At 50.1% G+C, this 18,559-nt stretch overlaps 1 protein-coding gene and 1 long non-coding RNA gene across 9 annotated transcripts in view; one reads left to right on the top strand and one right to left on the bottom strand.

Annotated features, from left to right (window-relative positions):
- The window catches only part of LOC116757606, a 51,942-nt gene extending 39,822 nt beyond the window's left edge, over positions 1 to 12,120 (bottom strand). For 2 of the 3 annotated variants that reach the window (XR_004351031.1, XR_004351030.1), the window contains exons 1-2: positions 11,798 to 12,120; positions 5,349 to 5,391 (exon numbers count right to left, since the gene is read on the bottom strand). This is a non-coding gene — a long non-coding RNA (uncharacterized LOC116757606). The remainder of the gene's footprint in view (positions 1 to 5,348; positions 5,392 to 11,797) is intronic. The other variant, XR_004351032.1, reaches the window with a different exon arrangement.
- The window catches only part of WT1 (WT1 transcription factor), a 52,274-nt gene continuing 45,715 nt past the window's right edge, over positions 12,001 to 18,559 (top strand). The window contains exon 1 of one of the 6 annotated variants that reach the window (XM_032639524.1): positions 12,001 to 12,940. In XM_032639524.1, coding sequence (XP_032495415.1) covers positions 12,496 to 12,940 — 445 coding nt within the window. In that variant the 5' untranslated portion in view covers positions 12,001 to 12,495. Of the gene's footprint in view, positions 12,941 to 16,621; positions 16,852 to 18,559 lie in introns of those variants that run through there. The other 5 variants (XM_032639525.1, XM_032639523.1, XM_032639528.1 and 2 more) reach the window with 5 other exon arrangements.

The following is an 18,559-nucleotide window of genomic DNA, read 5'->3' as shown; positions in this document are numbered from 1 at the left end:
GGTTAGCTAATTATTTTGCAGAGCCACAAGAGGCCCTCTCTCTAAAACCTGATGAAGTGGCCTTTAGTTTCCCTGATCACCATACAGAGCATTCTTGGACTGGGTCTAAGTGAGGGCTGTTACAAGGATACTTATAGCACAAATTCCACATGCTGCTTCCATTGTGACCAAGTCCTACAGCACAGCCAGACTGTGAGCAAGTTGAGAGCAAGGACTATGTATCTCTAATTCAGTTGCTGGGTCTGTAACAGGTACACAGTAAGTGTAGAAGAGTGAGTGCTATTATACAAAGATGGTTCTTACCCTCCACCAGCCTTGCTTTAGGGACAGCTCTGCCACTACCTAGTTGTGTAATCTTGGGTAAATAATGTAATGTCTTGTCTGAAAAACAAGGGGTAGGACTAGAAGCTTTTTAAAGTCCCTTACAGCTGTAACCTGCTGCAAAACTGCTGCTTCGCCTCGGAGAGAATTTATCTTATGTATCTTGTGTGAAATGAGTGGTACCTGGGAAGGCACCATATTGAGTTAGGAAAAGGACATGGTGAAGAACTTCTTACTTAGTAAGTGATATTTGGATTCCTCTTGCCCCAAATGATTACTTAAAGCACGTGCAACGTGAAAAAGTCCAGCTGTCTCAAATATTCTCATCTGTTGAAAATGGTTCTGTTGATAGAATCCACAAGGTAACTGAAGTCTCTATGGGATTCTCCATGCAAGTGACCCATCTGAGATGAGCAGGTGAATTGTTTTCTTTTTTAAACCTGGTCTCAAACACAGAGATGATCAAGGAGCAGTTATGGCATTACAGAACCATTTTAGATCTATCTGTGACAGACATAATTAGAACTGTGTTCAGTGAATTCAATTGCCTTAAGGAAATGGGGCTAAATTGACCTAACAGATGTTCATGCTTCTCCAATAATAATAATAATGATACACTGTGTTTATTTGGAACACGATTAAATTGTTCCTGCCGACTTCAAGGTCCCAGTGCAAAATCCTGGATTCAGATCCTGTGGATTTATCACACCCACTGGAGGACACTGGCTTTCCAAACCTCTGAATGGATTATCCTCTTCCATTAGAGTAGGCTCATCCTTTACAAAAGATAACATCTTGTTTCTCTGGCCTGAATTTCCCTTGACTTCTTTCAAAACACAATTTGTGAAAACAATGTGTGAGAACACATGACAATGGGAAGTACTCAGCGGGAATACTTCAATAAACATGTCAGGTATATAAACTAGCTGATGCTATTTATTTGGTCCTTAAGAAGAAAGTATTGGGATACAATAAAGTGCAATCATCTTTCAACATCTCAGATTTCTCCAGTAACGCATATATGTTGGCAGACCTTAGTGGATCATGCTAATTTATCTGTAGATCATCAAAGGAAAGAATAAAATATATGACTTCAGGCAAGTGAATGGACTGGAAAACGAAATTGGGCAACAGCAATATTTTCTTAGGCCAGAAATAAACATGTCAACACAGTGAGGAGGGTTTTGTCCCGCTCCTGGCTGAACTTTGAGGGGTGAGATGGCTAATATCGAGGGACCCAGCTTCGTGGTCTTTTCTCACAAATCGTTCCACGATTCAAGAAAAGGACAATCTGCAGCGTGACATGGCAAACTAGGTCAGAATAATATTTCTTAATGGCGATTCCTACAATGTTTATCAAGTACAGCAGCGGTTCAGAATTTTCTGTGCTTTGATAGGTTGTATTTTTAAGCAGGCACCCATTTTTAAAAATTTAATGTGATATATAAAACTGAGTTCCAAGGAATCTCTAATATGGAAGTGGTGAAAATGATGTGGGGGAGAGGAAGCAAAACATGTGCCTATCCTTATACACACCCCAAGCCAGTATTCTGAAGATGAGCTTTGTGAACATAAAAGTTTATGCTGCCTTGATTTGTGTGGTTTTTAAGAAACGCTAGCAATATTTAGGGATCTTGGAACATAACATCAGAACAGAAACTCTTTGCCCTAAATTTGCGTGTATTCTCTGGCTTTCTCTCTTACTTGCTCCACATGGATTCTCCCTCTTTTCTAGTTAAGTTAGTTGACCCACAATTCCCTTTGTGGATGGCATCCCTACAACACGTCTTACCTCTTCTTACCTGCTTGTTTCTGTTCCCACCATTTCCTGAGCCTGGGGAGAGGCATCCTCCAGCTCCTCAGGGGTGGGGTGGGGGAATCTAGTTCAAGGGCCCCTCTTCCATGAAACGTTTTCCTTTTTACCCCAGCTAGAAATAATGGTCTCTTCTACTGATAATACTCTAGAGAAGGGTTTCTCAACCTCAGCACGATTGATATTTTAGGCTAGATAATTCTTTGTTGTCGGGGGGCGGACTGCCCTGTGCTTTAAAGACTGTTCAGAAGCATCCCTGGCTTCCACCCACTAGATGCCAGTAGCACCCGCCTCCTACTCCCACAGAGTTGTGACAATCACAGATGTCTGTAGACATTGCCAGATGTACCCCCCCCCCCAGGGGGGAGTGGGCACAAATCACTTCAGTTAACCGCTGCACTACAGTTCTCCCCAAATCAGATCACAGATTCTGAAGAACAACGGTCAGGTCTTTAGTAGTGTTTTGGTTCATGTTCAAAGTTATCTGATGATTAACAAATAAAAGATGTTTTTCAAAATTATCAGTTGGGAGTTTTTGAAAATTAACACAGAAGGTTAATTTGAATCAGGTTAGATCCTCAGAAAACTTTAATAGGAGTATGTTATTGCCTCTCCCCTCTTAGAAAAAGCTTTATAGAACTATAATTTTAATACTACACCACTGAGTTGAAATGAGAAACCACCAGAGTGTCTCTGCAGCTTTTGAAACATTATTGTTGAAGTTACTAACCATTGCTGATGACCCTTACAGAAAAGCCAGTGAGGTAAGTTCCTCTTAAAGTTTAGTGCTAGAAAAGTTTGTCTCTTCTGAAACACTGGGTTTCTTCCTTCTATTGCATAAAGAGAGATATGTAACTACTTTTATTTTCCCTTTTTGACTTGGCCATCAGGAAGCTTAGAACTAAGATTTATGTTCAGTTACAGGAGCTATCCTCATCCTTTCATTTCTAATATTAAGCCAACCTTTCCTTCTCACTAGTTCCACTTAACTCTTGTCTTTCACCTTTGTTGTAACAGCTTTCTTAAATCTTTTTTATAAAATAAAAATTTAAGCAAATGGAATCCTTATCATTTACCATCAAAACTAGGATGCTTTTGGGAATAAAGGGAAAATAATAATTAAGCTGGGACAACAGCTTAAACTGAGGCTTTCCTGGGCAAAATCAAAATGTGGTGTCACTCTAGAAATAGATAAATATAGCAGATAACAACAGTTAACTCTATTCCCAGTTTGGGGATAATTAAAGATAAACGCGTGCCCTAAATAGTCAAAGTTATGTGCTTCTTATTTATCGTGTGTCAATCTGTTGATTAGAGTTAGATATTTATTATCTCTTGGAAAATTTTGTAATTAGCCTCTGTATCGGCAGAGAAAAAACCTTAGGCGTTCTTAAACGTATTTAATTTCTACCAAAGGGGAGACAGGGACCCTTTAGATCTGGAACAGTGATCACAATAGAAGTTTCGTTTGTCTGTGATTTATGGAGACTTGGAATAAATGCACTATTGACCAGTATCAGATTTCTAATGACTCTATCTTGTTTTTCCTAAGCAACTTCTCCATAAACTTTTGTAATATGTTGAGCAGCCAGCTCATACTATGTTCAAGCCTGTTTACAGAGCTATTAATAAATGCTATGTGGCCACTCCAGGAAGACAGTCAAACTGCTTTTTCTCTCCATTGGCTGAAAACAGTTTCCTGCTTATTTTGAAAGGGCATGGGATTGCCAAAATCCTTGATATATGCAAGATATTCTGCAAAGAAACCAGTGGAAATAAATAGGATTCTAACTTCTAACAGGCTCACAGTCATAAAGGAAACCTTGTCAATGTCTTGATTGCAAAGCTGTTCATATATGAAAGAGTGAGATTTCAATGTGGCACGGGGTAGTTTAATAGAAGATGGTAATTCGTTTCTCTGTGTGCCCAGAATCATGCTGTAATTCACGTTCTTGATAGCCGATCTGTTGTTTGAAGTCAGCTAATATTCTCTGATTATACAAATTAAATTTTTAATTACTACCATTTACTGATTTCCGACTACATGCCAGGCGCCATGCAGGTACTTTACACCTGTTGTCTTAATTTGTTATCAAAACAACTCTGTGAGGTGAAGGTATTATTAGCCTCATTTTACAGTTATGAAAATTAAGACTCAGAATAAGGAAGTCACCCAAAGTCATACAGAAAATAAGTAGCTGAGGAGGATTTAAGCCCCAGCCGTCTTATCCATAAGCCAAATTATTTATACTAGTCTGTGCTTCCAGAAAAAGAAGTTGTTGGTGTGAAAACTTAAGGCCCACCTCTGAGCCCAGAAAAATGACCAGAGAAGGGTAACAATAAAAGCAACAGCAACACCCACGTAGCACACGCTCTATGCCAAGTATTGTTCATGTATCTCATTTAATTCTCACAAGCCCAAGAGGAAAGCCCTATGCCCACTTTACAAATGAAGAAGCATGAGAGCAAGCCACGTACCCCAGTGCTCCCAAGAGTATCCCTTTCCACTGTTAGTTCCCATGTTACAGATCATCCTGATGGTTCCGTGCATTGCCCAGCACTTTACAGTTTTCAGATCACTCTGCACACTTTACTTCATTGCTATCATCCTCCTCCTTTTCCAGATAAGGGTAATGAAAAACCAAGAGCTTAACTTATTTCCCCAAGGCCATGGTCACTGGCAGAGACAGGACTTGAGCCCAGGTGTTTTTGTAGCTAGCCCAGGATTCTTTAATTCTTTATTCTGGACCTGGCTGCACACCTGAAATGTGACTATGAGGAAGAAGGCAATCCTAAACTTTTCAAGCTGACGTTAGCCTAGAGCCTTCTGTACTGAAAGGAAAGAAGTTGATTTTGAAGCAAAAGCCACGTATTTCCCATTTCGGGGCCCGGCCGTAGGACAAAATGATTTCAATTTACTTTGAGGTGGCAACATCCTTGCTTGAGGTCAGACTCTTGTGCAAAGGGCTTCCCTTCCTGCCCTTCTCCCTGACACAAAAAGAGCAAAGATTGTTACCTTTTCTTTCTTTTTTTTTTTTTTTAACCTTTTCTTAACTCACACCAATATCAACTCTAAGTCTAGAACTCATCAGTTAATTAGAAGCAAAAACCAAACCAAACCAAAACCAAACCAAAACCAGACTGTATGTTAATATAGATAACAGCCACCATTTATTAAGTGCTTTCCATGGGCTAAAAAATGTACATGCCTTACCTTATCTAGTTCTTGCAACTTGAATAGGCGCCATTATTGTTACCTTGAAGAGGAGAAAATCAAGTTTTTCAGAGTTTAAGTCACTTTCAGTCACTCAGCTCGTGCTGGTAATTTTAATCCAGCTTTACCTGAACAGCTGCCCCACTGAAAAGTTCAGCTGCCTTGTAGGCAGAGACTTATCTAGACCAAGCATTCCAAATCCTTCAAACTTTCCCTGCATCTCGACTGTAGGGTGGGATACTTACTAAATACATTAAAATGTGGCAGTGAGGGTTGAGGGCGGAATGAAGTGAGGGTAGTATGTTGTTCCCATCCCCATCTCGCCTTAAGCCATTCTCAGACCAGCAGACCTCCTTGTTCCTTCAGCAGTTAACCACTATCTGAAAGCACCTGACTTGTTTCTTGTAGTTTGTCTGTCATTCCTACTGGAATGTAAGATCCATGGGAGCATGGCAGAGCCTGTCCCCACGCTGCTGTATTCTCTGTCCCTGCCACAATGCCTGGCACATAGGACGTGCCAATGAATAGTTGCTGCATGGCCAATGAATGAATGGAAATGAAAGGGTAAAGATGATCCTGCTGGAAAAAAAAAGGGGGACTATTCCCTTTCTCTGGTTGACTCCTTGATTTAAAAAAAAAAAAGCTTCTGAGTAATCATTTCTAAAAGGTAAAAAAAAAAAAGCCCTGATTTGCCAAGATTTACGAAGAGCTGCAGTTATGAGCTACGTGAGCCATTGCTCCTGAAACATTTTATCTGATTTTTGTCTTAGTAAACCTCTGCTAGGAATTCTGGCAATTCCCCTTCCTCACTCCCCCAACCCCTCTTCTCCCAGTCCACCTCCAGTGAATACACATCCTTCTCCTGTCGACCAGCTGCATATCCGGGTTACCAGATGAAGGCCCAGGTGGCTCTTCACTAATGGCTCATCCGTTATCTGTATGAAGAGCCAGTGCTTTTCTGAGCAGATTTTTTTTTTTTTTGAAGCTAAATTGACCTTCGGAGGAAAAAAAAATGCATTCTATAGAAAGCAATGACTTTTGTTCTTTATTTATCTCTTCCTTCCTCATTCCTGTGCTTTCAGTCAAATATATCCTTAAAAAAACTGTTTACTGAATATTCCAAATGCAAACTGTTCAGATTTTTCCTTTCTGCCACACTTTCTGAGCACTACAATGCTAATAGGCTGCGCTAAAGAATATTCCCTTCCTGCCCTGCCACTGCCCCCATATTCCTAACTTAACATTTGGATATTTTTACAACATATATTCAGTTTGAAAGATAATACTGATACCTTGTTTTATATGAACATTTATACACCAGGACCCTGGCAAGGGACTGACTTCATTGGGATACTTTATGGCTTAATACATCTGAATGATTTATATCTCGTTTTGTCTAAGCATTTATGCTAATAAATTTAACAGATTCCCCAGTACTGCCTGGTCCTTCGTTTTCTTCAGGGGGTCAAAGTGAGAGGAAAATAAAGCAGCATGCAACTAAAGAAAGAAGAAACTGGCACAACCGATTTAGAACACGAATAAAATTACAACATGCAGTAACATCTCTGATTACAGTTAAGGTGGAGCAACGGTCAAAAAGAAAAAAAAAGTTCCTAGATCCAGATAGATTTCAGTAATTAAGCTGGTTCTCAAAGGCAGAATCACAAAAGGAACAATATTTAGCAAGCTAATTTACTGAGGAATGTTTTGGTCCTACATAATTAAATCCAACACTGAGGAAAAACTGACAACTATTAAGCTGAGTGCACTCGGGAGAGGGAAAGGGGATAAGATAAAATCCAATCTATAAAATATATTCCATTATCTTTTATAGGTTTAAAAAACACAAAAGAAATACTTGGAAAGAATATTCTAAGATGGGAAGATTTTAAGGTTGTGCGAGGATTTTTTTTTTTAACAGGTGCAGAATAAGTTCGTGGGTTTTTTTTGTTTTTTTTCCTCTTGGTTCTTTCTTTTCCCATTTTTTTCTCCTGTTGTTTGCAAAGTTGAATCTGGGGTCAGTAGTTCTAATTGTAACCTCAGACTGGAATTCCAGATGGTGCGCTCAGGACTGGAAGCAACTCTCAGCTCATCAATTTCATGGGCCTGCGTATCTGCTCTGGCCACAGCCCGGCCTCCATCCCCACTGTGGCATTAATGCAGAACAAATTGAGACATATCCTCTATATAATTAGTTCCAGAATTTAAAAAGATTTACGGTATAATAATAGAGGCAGCGCTGCGCAATCCTTTCTTTGGGGACTCTCTCGGAGCTCGGGGACCATCTCGCGGTGGCATCAGAACAGGCGGGTAACCCTGACCGCTCTAGGCACTGCGAGCTGGGGGAAAGGGGGAGTTTTGCTCTGCGCACCTGCTAGTGCGCACCGGTCCTGGCCCCCAAACCAACTGAGTTTGAACCGTAGATGGGGGATTGGCCAAAAAGTAGAGTTAATTTTCAAACGAACAGAGGAAGCCGGGGGTAGACTATACCAAAAGCCCTTCTCTTACTTTTTTTTTTTTTAATTTAGATAAATGAAACTGGGATTTCTACCACCTGCACGGGGATGGAAACCAGCCTAAGCGGCTGCCCAGCGGCCCGAGGTAGGCAGAATGCTAAGAGCTGGAGGCGGCGGGGAGGAGAGGAGCAGCGGTCGGGAGCGTGGAGCTCGGACACTGGCCTCTGCGCGAGGCGCTAATCGAGCGCAGGTTTCTCCCGGGCGGCCCAGCACTCCTTTTTGCTGTCTACGGCCCCGGGCGCGGGCAGGCGGCCCCAGCCCTTGACAGATCGCAGCGCTACGGTGTGTTTATTCAGTTGTCGGCGCCCGCGGGGTGACGCCCGGAGCGCGGCTCGGGAGTACGCGCTGGTCCCTGGGGCCGCGGCTGCAGGGCCGGCCTGGGCTCTCGGTCAGATGCAGTTGACGGCGCCGGGGTCAAAGTGGGGGGCGGGGGATAGAGGACCTCACTGCCCCCTCCCACTCAGCATCCATTTTTAAAGCTTGCAATAATTAAGCCCCTTCCAGGCCAGGATGAACTTTACCAGTGATACAAAGCTACATGGGTTTCCAGCGCCTCTCCTCCTCCTTTCCTTTACTCTCCATTCCATTAGCTCTAAAGAAGCAGAGGTGTGGTGGGTTAAGCCCAGAGAGACCAGGGTTCAGCTCGGTTTTGCCACTAATTAGTTACGTGTCCTTGAAAAATAGTAACAAAAATTGTAACTTACATTGAGGGCATAGGCCAACACTCTCTTCCGTCTAATCCTCAGGACCCCTTGAGGTGGGTACTAATATCCCATTATTCCATGTGACCAATAAGGAAACTGAGACTCGCAGCGGCTGCGGAGCTCGTCCATCGTTGCACAGCTGCTGGTTACCTAGTGGAGCTGAGATTCCTTTCTCTGGCCACCAATCTCTTGCTCTTAACCAGTGCACTCCACAGCTGCCTTTCCTCCCTCTGCCTGGGCCTCAGTTTCCTTTTCTGTAGAACAAGGAGTTTAATTTCCAGCTCTGCCAATCGGTGATTCAGACCACATCCTCTGCCACAGGTCTCAGTGCTATCGGGGGTGGGAAGGTGATTGAGAGAAAGGAGCGGCCAGTTCTCCTCAGCCCTCAGATCCCTGGGACCTTGGGCCGGTCTCGAGCCACAGGAGGTACAGCAGAGCGCGCTCTACCTGCTGGGGCGGGCGGAGGTTGGACCTTCTTCCCGGCCAGACTGTCTCCCCCTCTGCCCAGCTCAGGGCACCGAGGCCAGCAGAGCGGGCGCGTCCGCCTGGGTAACTGCAGAGCTCCCGCAGAGAACGTCACCTAGTGGAGGAACAAGTGGGGAGCGTAGGGCACCCCGTGAGCGCAGCAGTGTGCGGGTTCCCCAGGGTTGGCCCCGGGGCACCAGGGCTCCCGGGCATAGGCACGGGCTAGGGGCGTTCAAAGACCTCGTCTCGGGTGAGGCCCTCTGGCTTCGGCTTCGGGCGCGCAGCACTTACTTCTCTGCCCTGAGGGTTGCAGAGAACTCCTCCCACCGCTTCGGACTACAAGGTCTGGGAGAGGGGGTACCCCAGGGTTGAAATGGGGATCGCACCACTGCTCTTCCCTCCCTCAAGAGTTCTCAGGCGGGGGCTTCCCTGGTGGCGCAGTGGTTGAGGATCTGCCTGCTAATGCAGGGGACACGGGTTCGAGCCCTGGTCTGGGAGGATCCCACATGCCGCGGAGCAACTAGGCCCGTGAGCTACAACTACTGAGCCTGCGCATCTGGAGCCTGTGCTCCGCAACAAGAGAGGCCGCGACAGTGAGAGGCCCGCGCACCGCGATGAAGAGTGGCCCTGCTTGCCACAACTAGAGAAAGCCCTCGCACAGAAACTCAGACCCAACACAGCAAAAATAAATAAAGTAATTAATAAACTCCTACCCCCAACATCTAAAAAAAAAAAAGAGTTCTCAGGCAACAAATGGCGGGTGAGAGAGGAGTGCTAAATTTGCTAGCCCCCTCCTTTCCTCTCACCCCACCCCCAGGCAAAAAAAAAAAACAAAAAAAAATTTTTTTTTAACTCAGAGAGTTAAGAGCCCTTGCCCTATCTGGGATTCAAAACCGCAAAAGCTCACAATCAAGCCACCTTCCTCCAAATACCCTCCCCCCCAAAATTGCAAAGAAGGATTAAAAAAGAAACAATCTCGACCTTTTTCACTTAGAAGTGGAAATCCCGGGCTTTCATAAAGGGCTCGCCTTTCCTCGTAGCGCTTGAGTGAGTCCTAGTTAAGAAAAACGACTTCGAAGTAGAAATAAAAGTGAAGGGTGTGAGACAGTGGTCTGGGACGTCCTAGGGACAACTTGGCCTGAGAAGTTTTATCTCGCTGGGCTTTTCTCCACCCAAAATACGAAAAGCGCCTGTCCTCTGCCCAGCCCTGGAGCCCCGCGCAGGTTTAGAGATGGGACATGCGGGCGAGGAGTGGGCGGCCCACAGGGAGTGTAGGGGAGAAGCAGCTGGCCTCGAGTGCCTTTTCACTTCTTTTTTTAAAAAGAAAAAGAAAGAAAAAGTTTCTGAGTGAAGACTTCGCAAAGTCAGGCACCAAAGTAGCGCAGAGAAGTGTCCACCACCGTGAAAGCGGTCCGGCGATCAAACGGGTAGAGCCTGCCTGTTCCTGACCTTTGCCCTCACGGTTTCCTGCGCCTCCAAGACAAGCGACCCCAAGAGGAGGGAAATGCACTTAGCGTGTAGGTTTTGAGCTGGCACACGCTTCTGGTCCGCAGCGAGAACTCCTGGCTACCGTTTACTTAGTGGAAATTAACTAAAACCAACGCGTAAGAAATTGTGAGTAAATCAAGGCTTTAAAACTTCCGGCTTCTTTATAAAACTGCAACTACTTTGATTGTTGCTTCACATGGGCTTGGCTGAAAAGCTTCGGGCCCCATCCCCGGCCAGCCTCGTGTCAGAGGCCAGGCGGAAACAGGCCGCTTCCCGCCCGGCGCTCCTGGCAGTACCAGGCTGCGCCGTCGCCGCTGCCTCCTGGGCGTTTCCACGCGCCCCTGAAGCGCACTCCCATTCAGGTTCACGGCTCTTCTAGCCTAGGGTCTGTTTCCCGATAGAAGCCGACTCTTTTGGAAGAACCAAAAGAAACAAAACAAAACCTCAAGCACCTGCTCTGGGACGCGGGGCTCCCAAAGAATGAATGGGTGGAGGGAGGAATCTGATTTGGCGATGCCAGGCGCTGGGAGCTCTGAACAGTAAGAACCCTGCCTTGGACCTTGGGCCGCTGGAGGCTCTCTTCCGTCCGCGTACCCTGGCTTGCGCCTCCTGATCTGTCACTACGCATGCAGAATGGTACTCCCGACTGGAGTGAGTGGAGGCAGAGCTCAGCAGGAGCGGCTCCAAGAGCCAACCTCGCCCCAAGGACTTCGTATCTTAAATCTTCCCCACCCGCTAACCTCCAAACTCGGCGCCTGGATCCTACGACCGGAATCTGGGCATTTCCCTAAGGGTTTTCTTTCCTCCCAAACTAGCCGCCGTTTTGTTTTCCCGGTTTCCCCGTAGAAGAGTTAGGTACTCCTCACGAGTAAGGAAGATTAAGTGCCGCTGACACCGATTTTAGGTAGGCGGCAACCGCCCTTCTCTGGGCGCAAACCTCACCGTGTCGCCAACTACCAGACGGTGGATATACGCCCCGTTTATCACAAATGGTGCAACCTCCAGATGACCCACGTTCGCCTGAGTCTGGCCTCTGGAATCCACAAAAAGCCACCCCGCTCCCCAGTGACCCCAAGATTATGACCACCAGTCCAGTCTGACGGCTCTAGAAGCAAGAGCCGCCGCCTCTTTGAAGTCCGGTAAAGTTCTCTGCGTTATCCTGAAGTTCCCGCCCTCGTGGAGCCCCCTGCCCCTCCCTCCAACCCGCCCTCCCTGATTAACAACCTCTTCCCTACCCCCATCACACAAGGATGCAGAGGGGACATTCAGTGCTCACCTGGAGAGGCTCGCCAGTGCCCCAAGGCGCCCACACTCGCGAAGGCCGAGAAGGGGAGGTGGGGGGAGGATTGTGTCCTACAGGCCTGCGGAGAGCGCGTGGTGGGTAGGAGAGGAGGGTGTCTCCGAGAGGGACGCTCCCTCGGGCCCGCCCCCCACCCCCACTGCGAGGACGCCCCCAAGGAGTCGAGCGCCCTGCCTAATCTGCTAGGGCTGCGGTGTGAATGGAGCCGCCGAGACTCCTGACTCCTCCTCCTCCCCCGCCGCCGGCCCCTCTTATTTGAGCTTTGGGAAGCTGGGGGTAGCCAGGCAGCTGGGGTAAGGAGTTCAAGGCAGCGCCCACACCCGGGGGCTCTCGCAACTCGACCGCCTATCCGCTCCCCCCTTCCCGCCCTCCCTCCCACTCATTCACCCACCCACCCACCCATAGCCGGGACTGCAGCCCAGGAGCCGGGGCCCCGCCGCCTCCTCGCCGCGATCCTGGACTTCCCCCTGCCGCAAGAGCCGGCATCCACGTGTGCCCCGGAGCCAGCGTCTAAGCACACGCTCCGCTCCGGGTCTGGGTGCCTTCAGCAGACCGAGCAAACGGGGATCCAGGGTCCGGAAAGCATCTGGGCCAAGTTAGGCGCGGCGGAATCGAGCGCCGAGCGTCTGCAAAGCCGGTGGGGCCGCGGAGCGTCCGGGGTTGAGCCACAGCAAATGGGCTCCGACGTGCGGGACCTGAACGCGCTGCTGCCGGCGGTACCCTCGCTGGGTGGTGGCGGCGGTTGCGCCCTGCCCGTGAGCGGCGCGGCGCAGTGGGCGCCGGTGCTGGACTTTGCTCCCCCGGGCGCCTCGGCTTACGGTTCCTTGGGCGGTCCTGCGCCGCCGCCTGCTCCGCCGCCACCACCCCCGCCGCCGCCGCCTCACTCGTTCATCAAACAGGAGCCGAGCTGGGGTGGCGCGGAGCCGCACGAGGAGCAGTGCTTGAGCGCCTTCACCGTCCACTTTTCGGGCCAGTTCACCGGCACGGCTGGAGCCTGTCGCTACGGACCCTTCGGTCCTCCTCCGCCCAGCCAGGCGTCGTCCGGCCAGGCCAGGATGTTCCCCAACGCGCCCTACCTGCCCAGCTGCCTCGAGAGCCAGCCCGCTATTCGCAACCAGGGTAAGCAGACTGGGGAGCGCCCCCTACATGCGGGGCGGTGGCGACGGGGCTGTGGCTGCGCGCGGGCACTCCCCTGTCCTACCCCTTACCTGGCCACAGCTCTTACTCGGCTGCCTCCCCAAGGACTGTGAGGGTAGAAGAAGCAGCAGCTGGGGGAGAGGAGGGCAAGGAGAGGGAGTCCAGGGCATGGGTCCCTGACATCCTCCAGAGCGGGGAACCGGACTCTTCGCATGAGCCGGGAGGTCATCTGGGGCCCCTCGGACCTCGGGAGATTCTAAAACTATTCCCCGTGGGAGTGGGAAGCGGGAACCGGTGCAATGCCTGGCTCTGCCTCGGGAAGAGGTTTTGTCGCTCAAGGCACCACCAAACTGTCGCCAGGCATTGGACTTTTTAGACCCTGGATTCAGAGTAGGACCAGCGCAGGGTGAGCAGCCTTTGCTGCCTCTGCCACGCCAAAATGTCCAGGAGCCACTCTAGACCTAAGGGGGGCACAGTAAGCACCTTGGAGCACTAGAATGAGTAAATGAATGAGATAGAGACAATAGTGGCTTTCCTGGACCCGTGTCCGTGTTCGCCTGTGGCTCCAGCGCATGGTAGTGTATAAGTGGATCTCTCCTGGGTTTCAGCTCAGGTGGCGGCCACGCGGGCTCCAGGGCTGGAAGAGAACCCCGTTTATCTGATTCCAATCTCTGCGGGACCGGGTCCTACCACAGGCAGTGGAATGAGGCCCGAGCGTCGGCCTTCCTTCCAGCCCGCCTCTGGCGCATCCTCGTCGTTGAACACGGGACTTAGCTGGAGAAAAATTTTTGCAAGACTAGGAGGTTAGAACAAGGACAGGTTTATTTTCCCTTTTCAGTCATTGTACATCGAGGGACACAGCCGGTGGTTTTCTCATCCCGCGCCGGCGCCCTCTCACTTCTCTTTCTCAGGGACCAGCATGGAACCAATCATGCCAAACCTTTGTATTTTCGTTTCTAAGTTTATTCTAATTAGACTTGTGCGCTGTTGGGAACCTAAACCAGTTCGGGTTGATTTGATATTTTAGGAAATGCTTTAAAAAAAAGGCGTGGATGCTTTTCCTAGAGCAAAAATTCCCTCGGGCCTAGGGACTGGGATGTTTCTAGAATGCGTGGGCTAGGAGGAGCAGAGTGTGTACTGTTTGCAGGAGGTGCTGCGGCTCCCGAGGCTCAGAAGAAGGGCCCTGTTCTTCCCGCCTTCTAACGCACATTGTAAAGCCGTATTTCTAGGCTGTTCGTATCTTACCCCAGCCCTGAGCACCTAGCCCACCCGAAGCCCTGGCGAAACCGAAACCACCCTCCTCTTTTCGTTCGGGGAACCTGGGATCCATGTTCTGTGGAAGAACCTCAAGCCCATCCATGGGGTCCCTCCATTCTAGGTCTTTCCTAAAGGAAATTAGTGTTTCGAACTCAGGGAGTATTGGAACAGCTCAGTGACTATTACAGATTCTTTTCCTCTGATCGTACCACCTCTAATTAGCAGGCTGGTGTTACCTCTGGCAAATCTCCAGGTCTCAGTTTCCCCATCTGTAAGAGGAGAGCCAACATGGGCAACCTGGTGTTTGGCTCAGGTTTGAAGTTCTATGCCACAGAAGCAGAACCCCGACCCTCCCCCCGCAGGGGTTCTAAACACAGAAGGCAGCAGCCATGTAAACTTGGTTGGACCAGAAACGGCAAGACTGGCAGGCAGGTGTGTGACATGAGTGAGTCTCTGTGTGGATGCTTGCTATCTGAAGACACCTGAGAAGCTATTTGATCTAAGTACCCCCTGTGCAAAATACTACCATTATCATTTATTTGAAACCATCTAGGTTCTGTTGGGGGTTTTGGAACCTGGACTCTGTGGCTTTGATTGGATCCCTGGGTCCATCCTTCTACAGGGTGCTGGTGCCAAGAATTTCATCAACTCAGCCTCAGGAGTGAGACTGTGGGCATCCTAGCCAGTGGGCAATATGCTTAAAGGAAAAATCCCAATTCTTTTCTAGAGGATAGGCCCAGGATGTTAAAGAGAAAAGGGGCTTGGGAGCTGGAGACCGACTAGCAGGTAAAGGAGTCCCCCCTCCCCATCCTGGGAAATAGCCCAGTAGAGAGGCGGCCCCAGATCCAGGCCACAGCCTGTAAGCGGGTTCCTGTCTTCTTCGGGCTTAGGTTCTCTCTTGTAATCAAAACATAAAGGGATCACACTTGACCAGTCCTTGGGACTCAGTCAGCAGCTGGGAGCTGGGGTCGGATGTCAGAAGCCACTTGTGCCTCAACCCTGGCATTGGCAACCAGAGTGGGCCCTGGGGCCCTGAGATTTCAGATTTATTCTCTCGATTTCTGGGCTTCCTGCAGCTCTCCCAGCAATGTAGAGTCTTGGCAGGAGGCTTAACCAGGGGAAAGCAAGGGCATCAATTCCTTCCCCAAAGTGTGGCAATGGCCATCAGCAGGCCGAGGCGGAGAGGAATCAAGCTTCGAGATCCCTGTCCCCAGGCAGGGCAACCTAGCAGTGGCCCAGGGGTGGGGACAATTGCTGGCACTCTTGAACCTCCCCCCACCCCAAGGTATCACACCTCATTTTTTTCCAATTGCTTAAATATTATAGCTGGTATTCTAATCTTGCTTCTAAATATCAATTCAGGAAACATTTATTGAGCACCTACTCTGTGCCAGGCACTGGGGATCGAATGTTAAGACAATTAAAGTGCCTCAGCCTTTCAGGAAGCTCACAGCGTGACACTGGAGGAGCCCCTTATTTTTGGATGAGGAAATCTAGGCTCTAAGAGATAATGTGTGCAGGAGATCTCTCTGTGGCAGAACTTGGACTCAAACCCAGACCATTCTAGGTTATTTCTACCTCCTTTCCCAGGGATCTAGGCCCCGCTGTTGAGATGGATTTTCTCTTCCCTGCTGGATGGGCACCCAACCCACTGTAGTCTGTGTGAGGGGTCGGGTATTTGCCGGGGCACAAGAAGGGCGAGGACTTCGATAGCCCTAGACTAAGTGCAGGGTTTGGGAAAGGAAGACAAAGACTGCTTGACAGTCTGCCCGATTCCCCCAGACCGGCTGGCGCGCAGCACCCTATACCTACAGGAGGCCTTGTTATCACCGGGCCACCCTAGTGTCACGTGGGGACACCAGCTCAGCCCTAGGGCCAAGGGCGCCCCCCTTGGGTCGCATTGGAGAGGGTATTTCGTTGCGGGACAAATTTCCCCGTATGCTGCGGCAGCTGCGGAGTCATGATTTTCAGCCTTGGGACCACCTTCCTGACTGAGCCTGCTGTCCACTTCATCCCTCAGCTCCCGCGGGGCCTGGCCCGGCCAGGCGGTTCCCGGGCTCCTCCGCTGCGTCGGGCGGGGGAGAGAGGCGCACAGCGTGTCTCGCCTCTCCCCGCGGTCAAGGTTGCATTCCCTTCCCCGGCCGAGACTAATCGTGGGAAAGGCGCTACCTTGGCCCCTCGAGCCTCTCCCTCTAAGGCCTGTACAAGGAGCCTTTGAACACGCTGCCCCTTTCTGCCGGCAGCTGTCCCTCCCCCGGCCTACGCCCCCGCGCCCTCCGCGCCTGGCTCAGCGCTAGGCCCCGGGACAGCACGCTCTGATCAGTTCCGCATCCGATAAGTTTCTAATTTAAAGAGCTCTCCCTCCTCTCTGAGGGCCCTTTCACTGAAGCCCATCCCCTCTCCGGGGAGGGGGACTGCGAGAGGGGGTTGGAGGCCAGCCTCTGCCCAGCGGTCCGGTGTCCGGTCTGGGACGGGTCCTTGGGAGCCTCGCGGGGCGCGGAGGCGACGCGGCCGGCGCAGGGGCTGCAGCCCGCAACCCGTGGCCCTAGCCGCGCACCGAAGGTTGCGGAGCCCGCCTCCGAGGACAGCACGGTGCCCGGGCCACTGCCTTCTCATCGGCTCAGGAATGGAGAAGGGTTCGTCTAGAGACAACTTCTTTATTGCTTCTGTTTCTCCTCTTTATTTAAAAAACGGTCTTTGAAAATTCGGCCTTCCCTCTGCAAAACTGGGTGCTTGGAGCCAAATTTCGTTTGTCAGCAGACTGGTAGGCCTTAAACACAGCCTGGCCTCTGCTCCCAAAATGAAGTGCCTGGAAGCCCAAGCGTGCTCACCCACTCCTGACAGCTAACGGGGCGGGGGTTATCTTTGCCCACTTAGCAGGCCAGAAATGGAGGCCTCTGGGGTCATGTAAATTATAAAAGCTGGTGGCTTCTCAAGTTGTCAACCTGTGGCGCCTATTGGTGCGTGAGACTTGGACTGCCCTGTACAATCCGGTAATGAAGACCTGTTCAAACCCTCCCTCCCACACTGACACACCACATTCCCCGAAGTGGACTGTAGAAGGTCGGGTTTTGTTTTTTTGGGGGGGAGATGTGTATTTGAAAGATGTGGGTAATGGCCACCTTTCACTGTTCAATCTGAGTCTTCACTGGACACCTGTTGTAGAGTCTTGACCATGTCTGGGGCAAGAGTGGGGGAATGGGGTTCATTTGACTTATCCCACTCCCAAGAATTGAGCGGGGGTTTGGAGACTCAGCTCAGTGCCCAGAGGCGGGGCTGAGGGTGGGGGGACTGGGTCCGGCCCAGTGGCCCTGCAGGGAGCCGATGTGAGCGTCTGGACCAATCTGATTAGTCACTTGGTCAGGACCTCAGGCCAGAGACTACTGAGCCTGCGCATAGTCAGGGACCCCACCATCGGGTTCAGGGCTCAGAACTGATCTTTATCTTAGCTGGAGGATACTTTTTCCCCAGAGGCAGCTACAGTTTTGCGGAAGCTAGTGGGGTAAATGTTTAAAGTAATTTAGTGACAATAGTCACAGAAGGAGACTACGTTTCTCAACTAACACGTTTTTGGGTTTTTTTTCCCCCTCACTTTCGGAGAGCTGGGGAAGAATACGGGCGGTATTGCCCTCGGTTTCTCGGCAGGGAAACTGAGGCAGAAGACCAGTGCATACCATGGAGGGAAAGGGAGGTAGAGTCTCAGGCACACTGAAACAAACAGGCTTCCTGGACTGGTGCGCGAGGAAGTCCGCCCCGGCAATGGTGGTCACAGTCCGACCCGCTGGGCGCGAGGTGGGTCCGAGGTAGGAAGGAGGAGGGCGCAGGGTCGAGGCCCGTGGGCCCAACTTGAAAGGCCCCTTCTTTTTCCCCCTCACCAGCTTTCCCGAGGGCCTTGGGTGTCAATGGTGTCGGGTCGCACAGCCTCAGACAGATAACATTACTCTGTAATTACTCTCCCCATTTAAAGCCCATGCCGTTTAACTGGCCCCGAGTAATAAATGAAAGTTGGTGCGCGGGCCTCTGATTTACGGCTGCGAGTCAGCGCCGGGTCAGGCGAGCAGATTCATTTCGGTCGCCCGCGCTGCCCAGTTTTGGGGAGAGAACAACTTTCTCCGCCGAGCGGTTGTCGGCTTTCATACTTGCGAGGTGTTCGGTGCAGAAGCGGCGGACACCGTGAAAGACAAGGGCGTAAATAAATTGGGAAATGGTGGGGAGGCCTGGGTTTTACTCGGGAAAGGACGGGGAGCCTGTCGCGAGGTCACATTGGGCCTGGCTTCTCGCTGCAAGCCTTGGGGGCTGAGGCAGCGGGATCCAAATGAGGGGCTGGGCGCTCCTCGCCCGGGT

Source organism: Phocoena sinus, chromosome 8 (assembly GCF_008692025.1).
Source record: "Phocoena sinus isolate mPhoSin1 chromosome 8, mPhoSin1.pri, whole genome shotgun sequence".
Taxonomy (NCBI): domain Eukaryota; kingdom Metazoa; phylum Chordata; class Mammalia; order Artiodactyla; family Phocoenidae; genus Phocoena; species Phocoena sinus.
The sequence above is the reverse complement of the archived record's forward strand: the minus strand, read 5'-3'. Positions and strand labels throughout refer to the sequence as shown.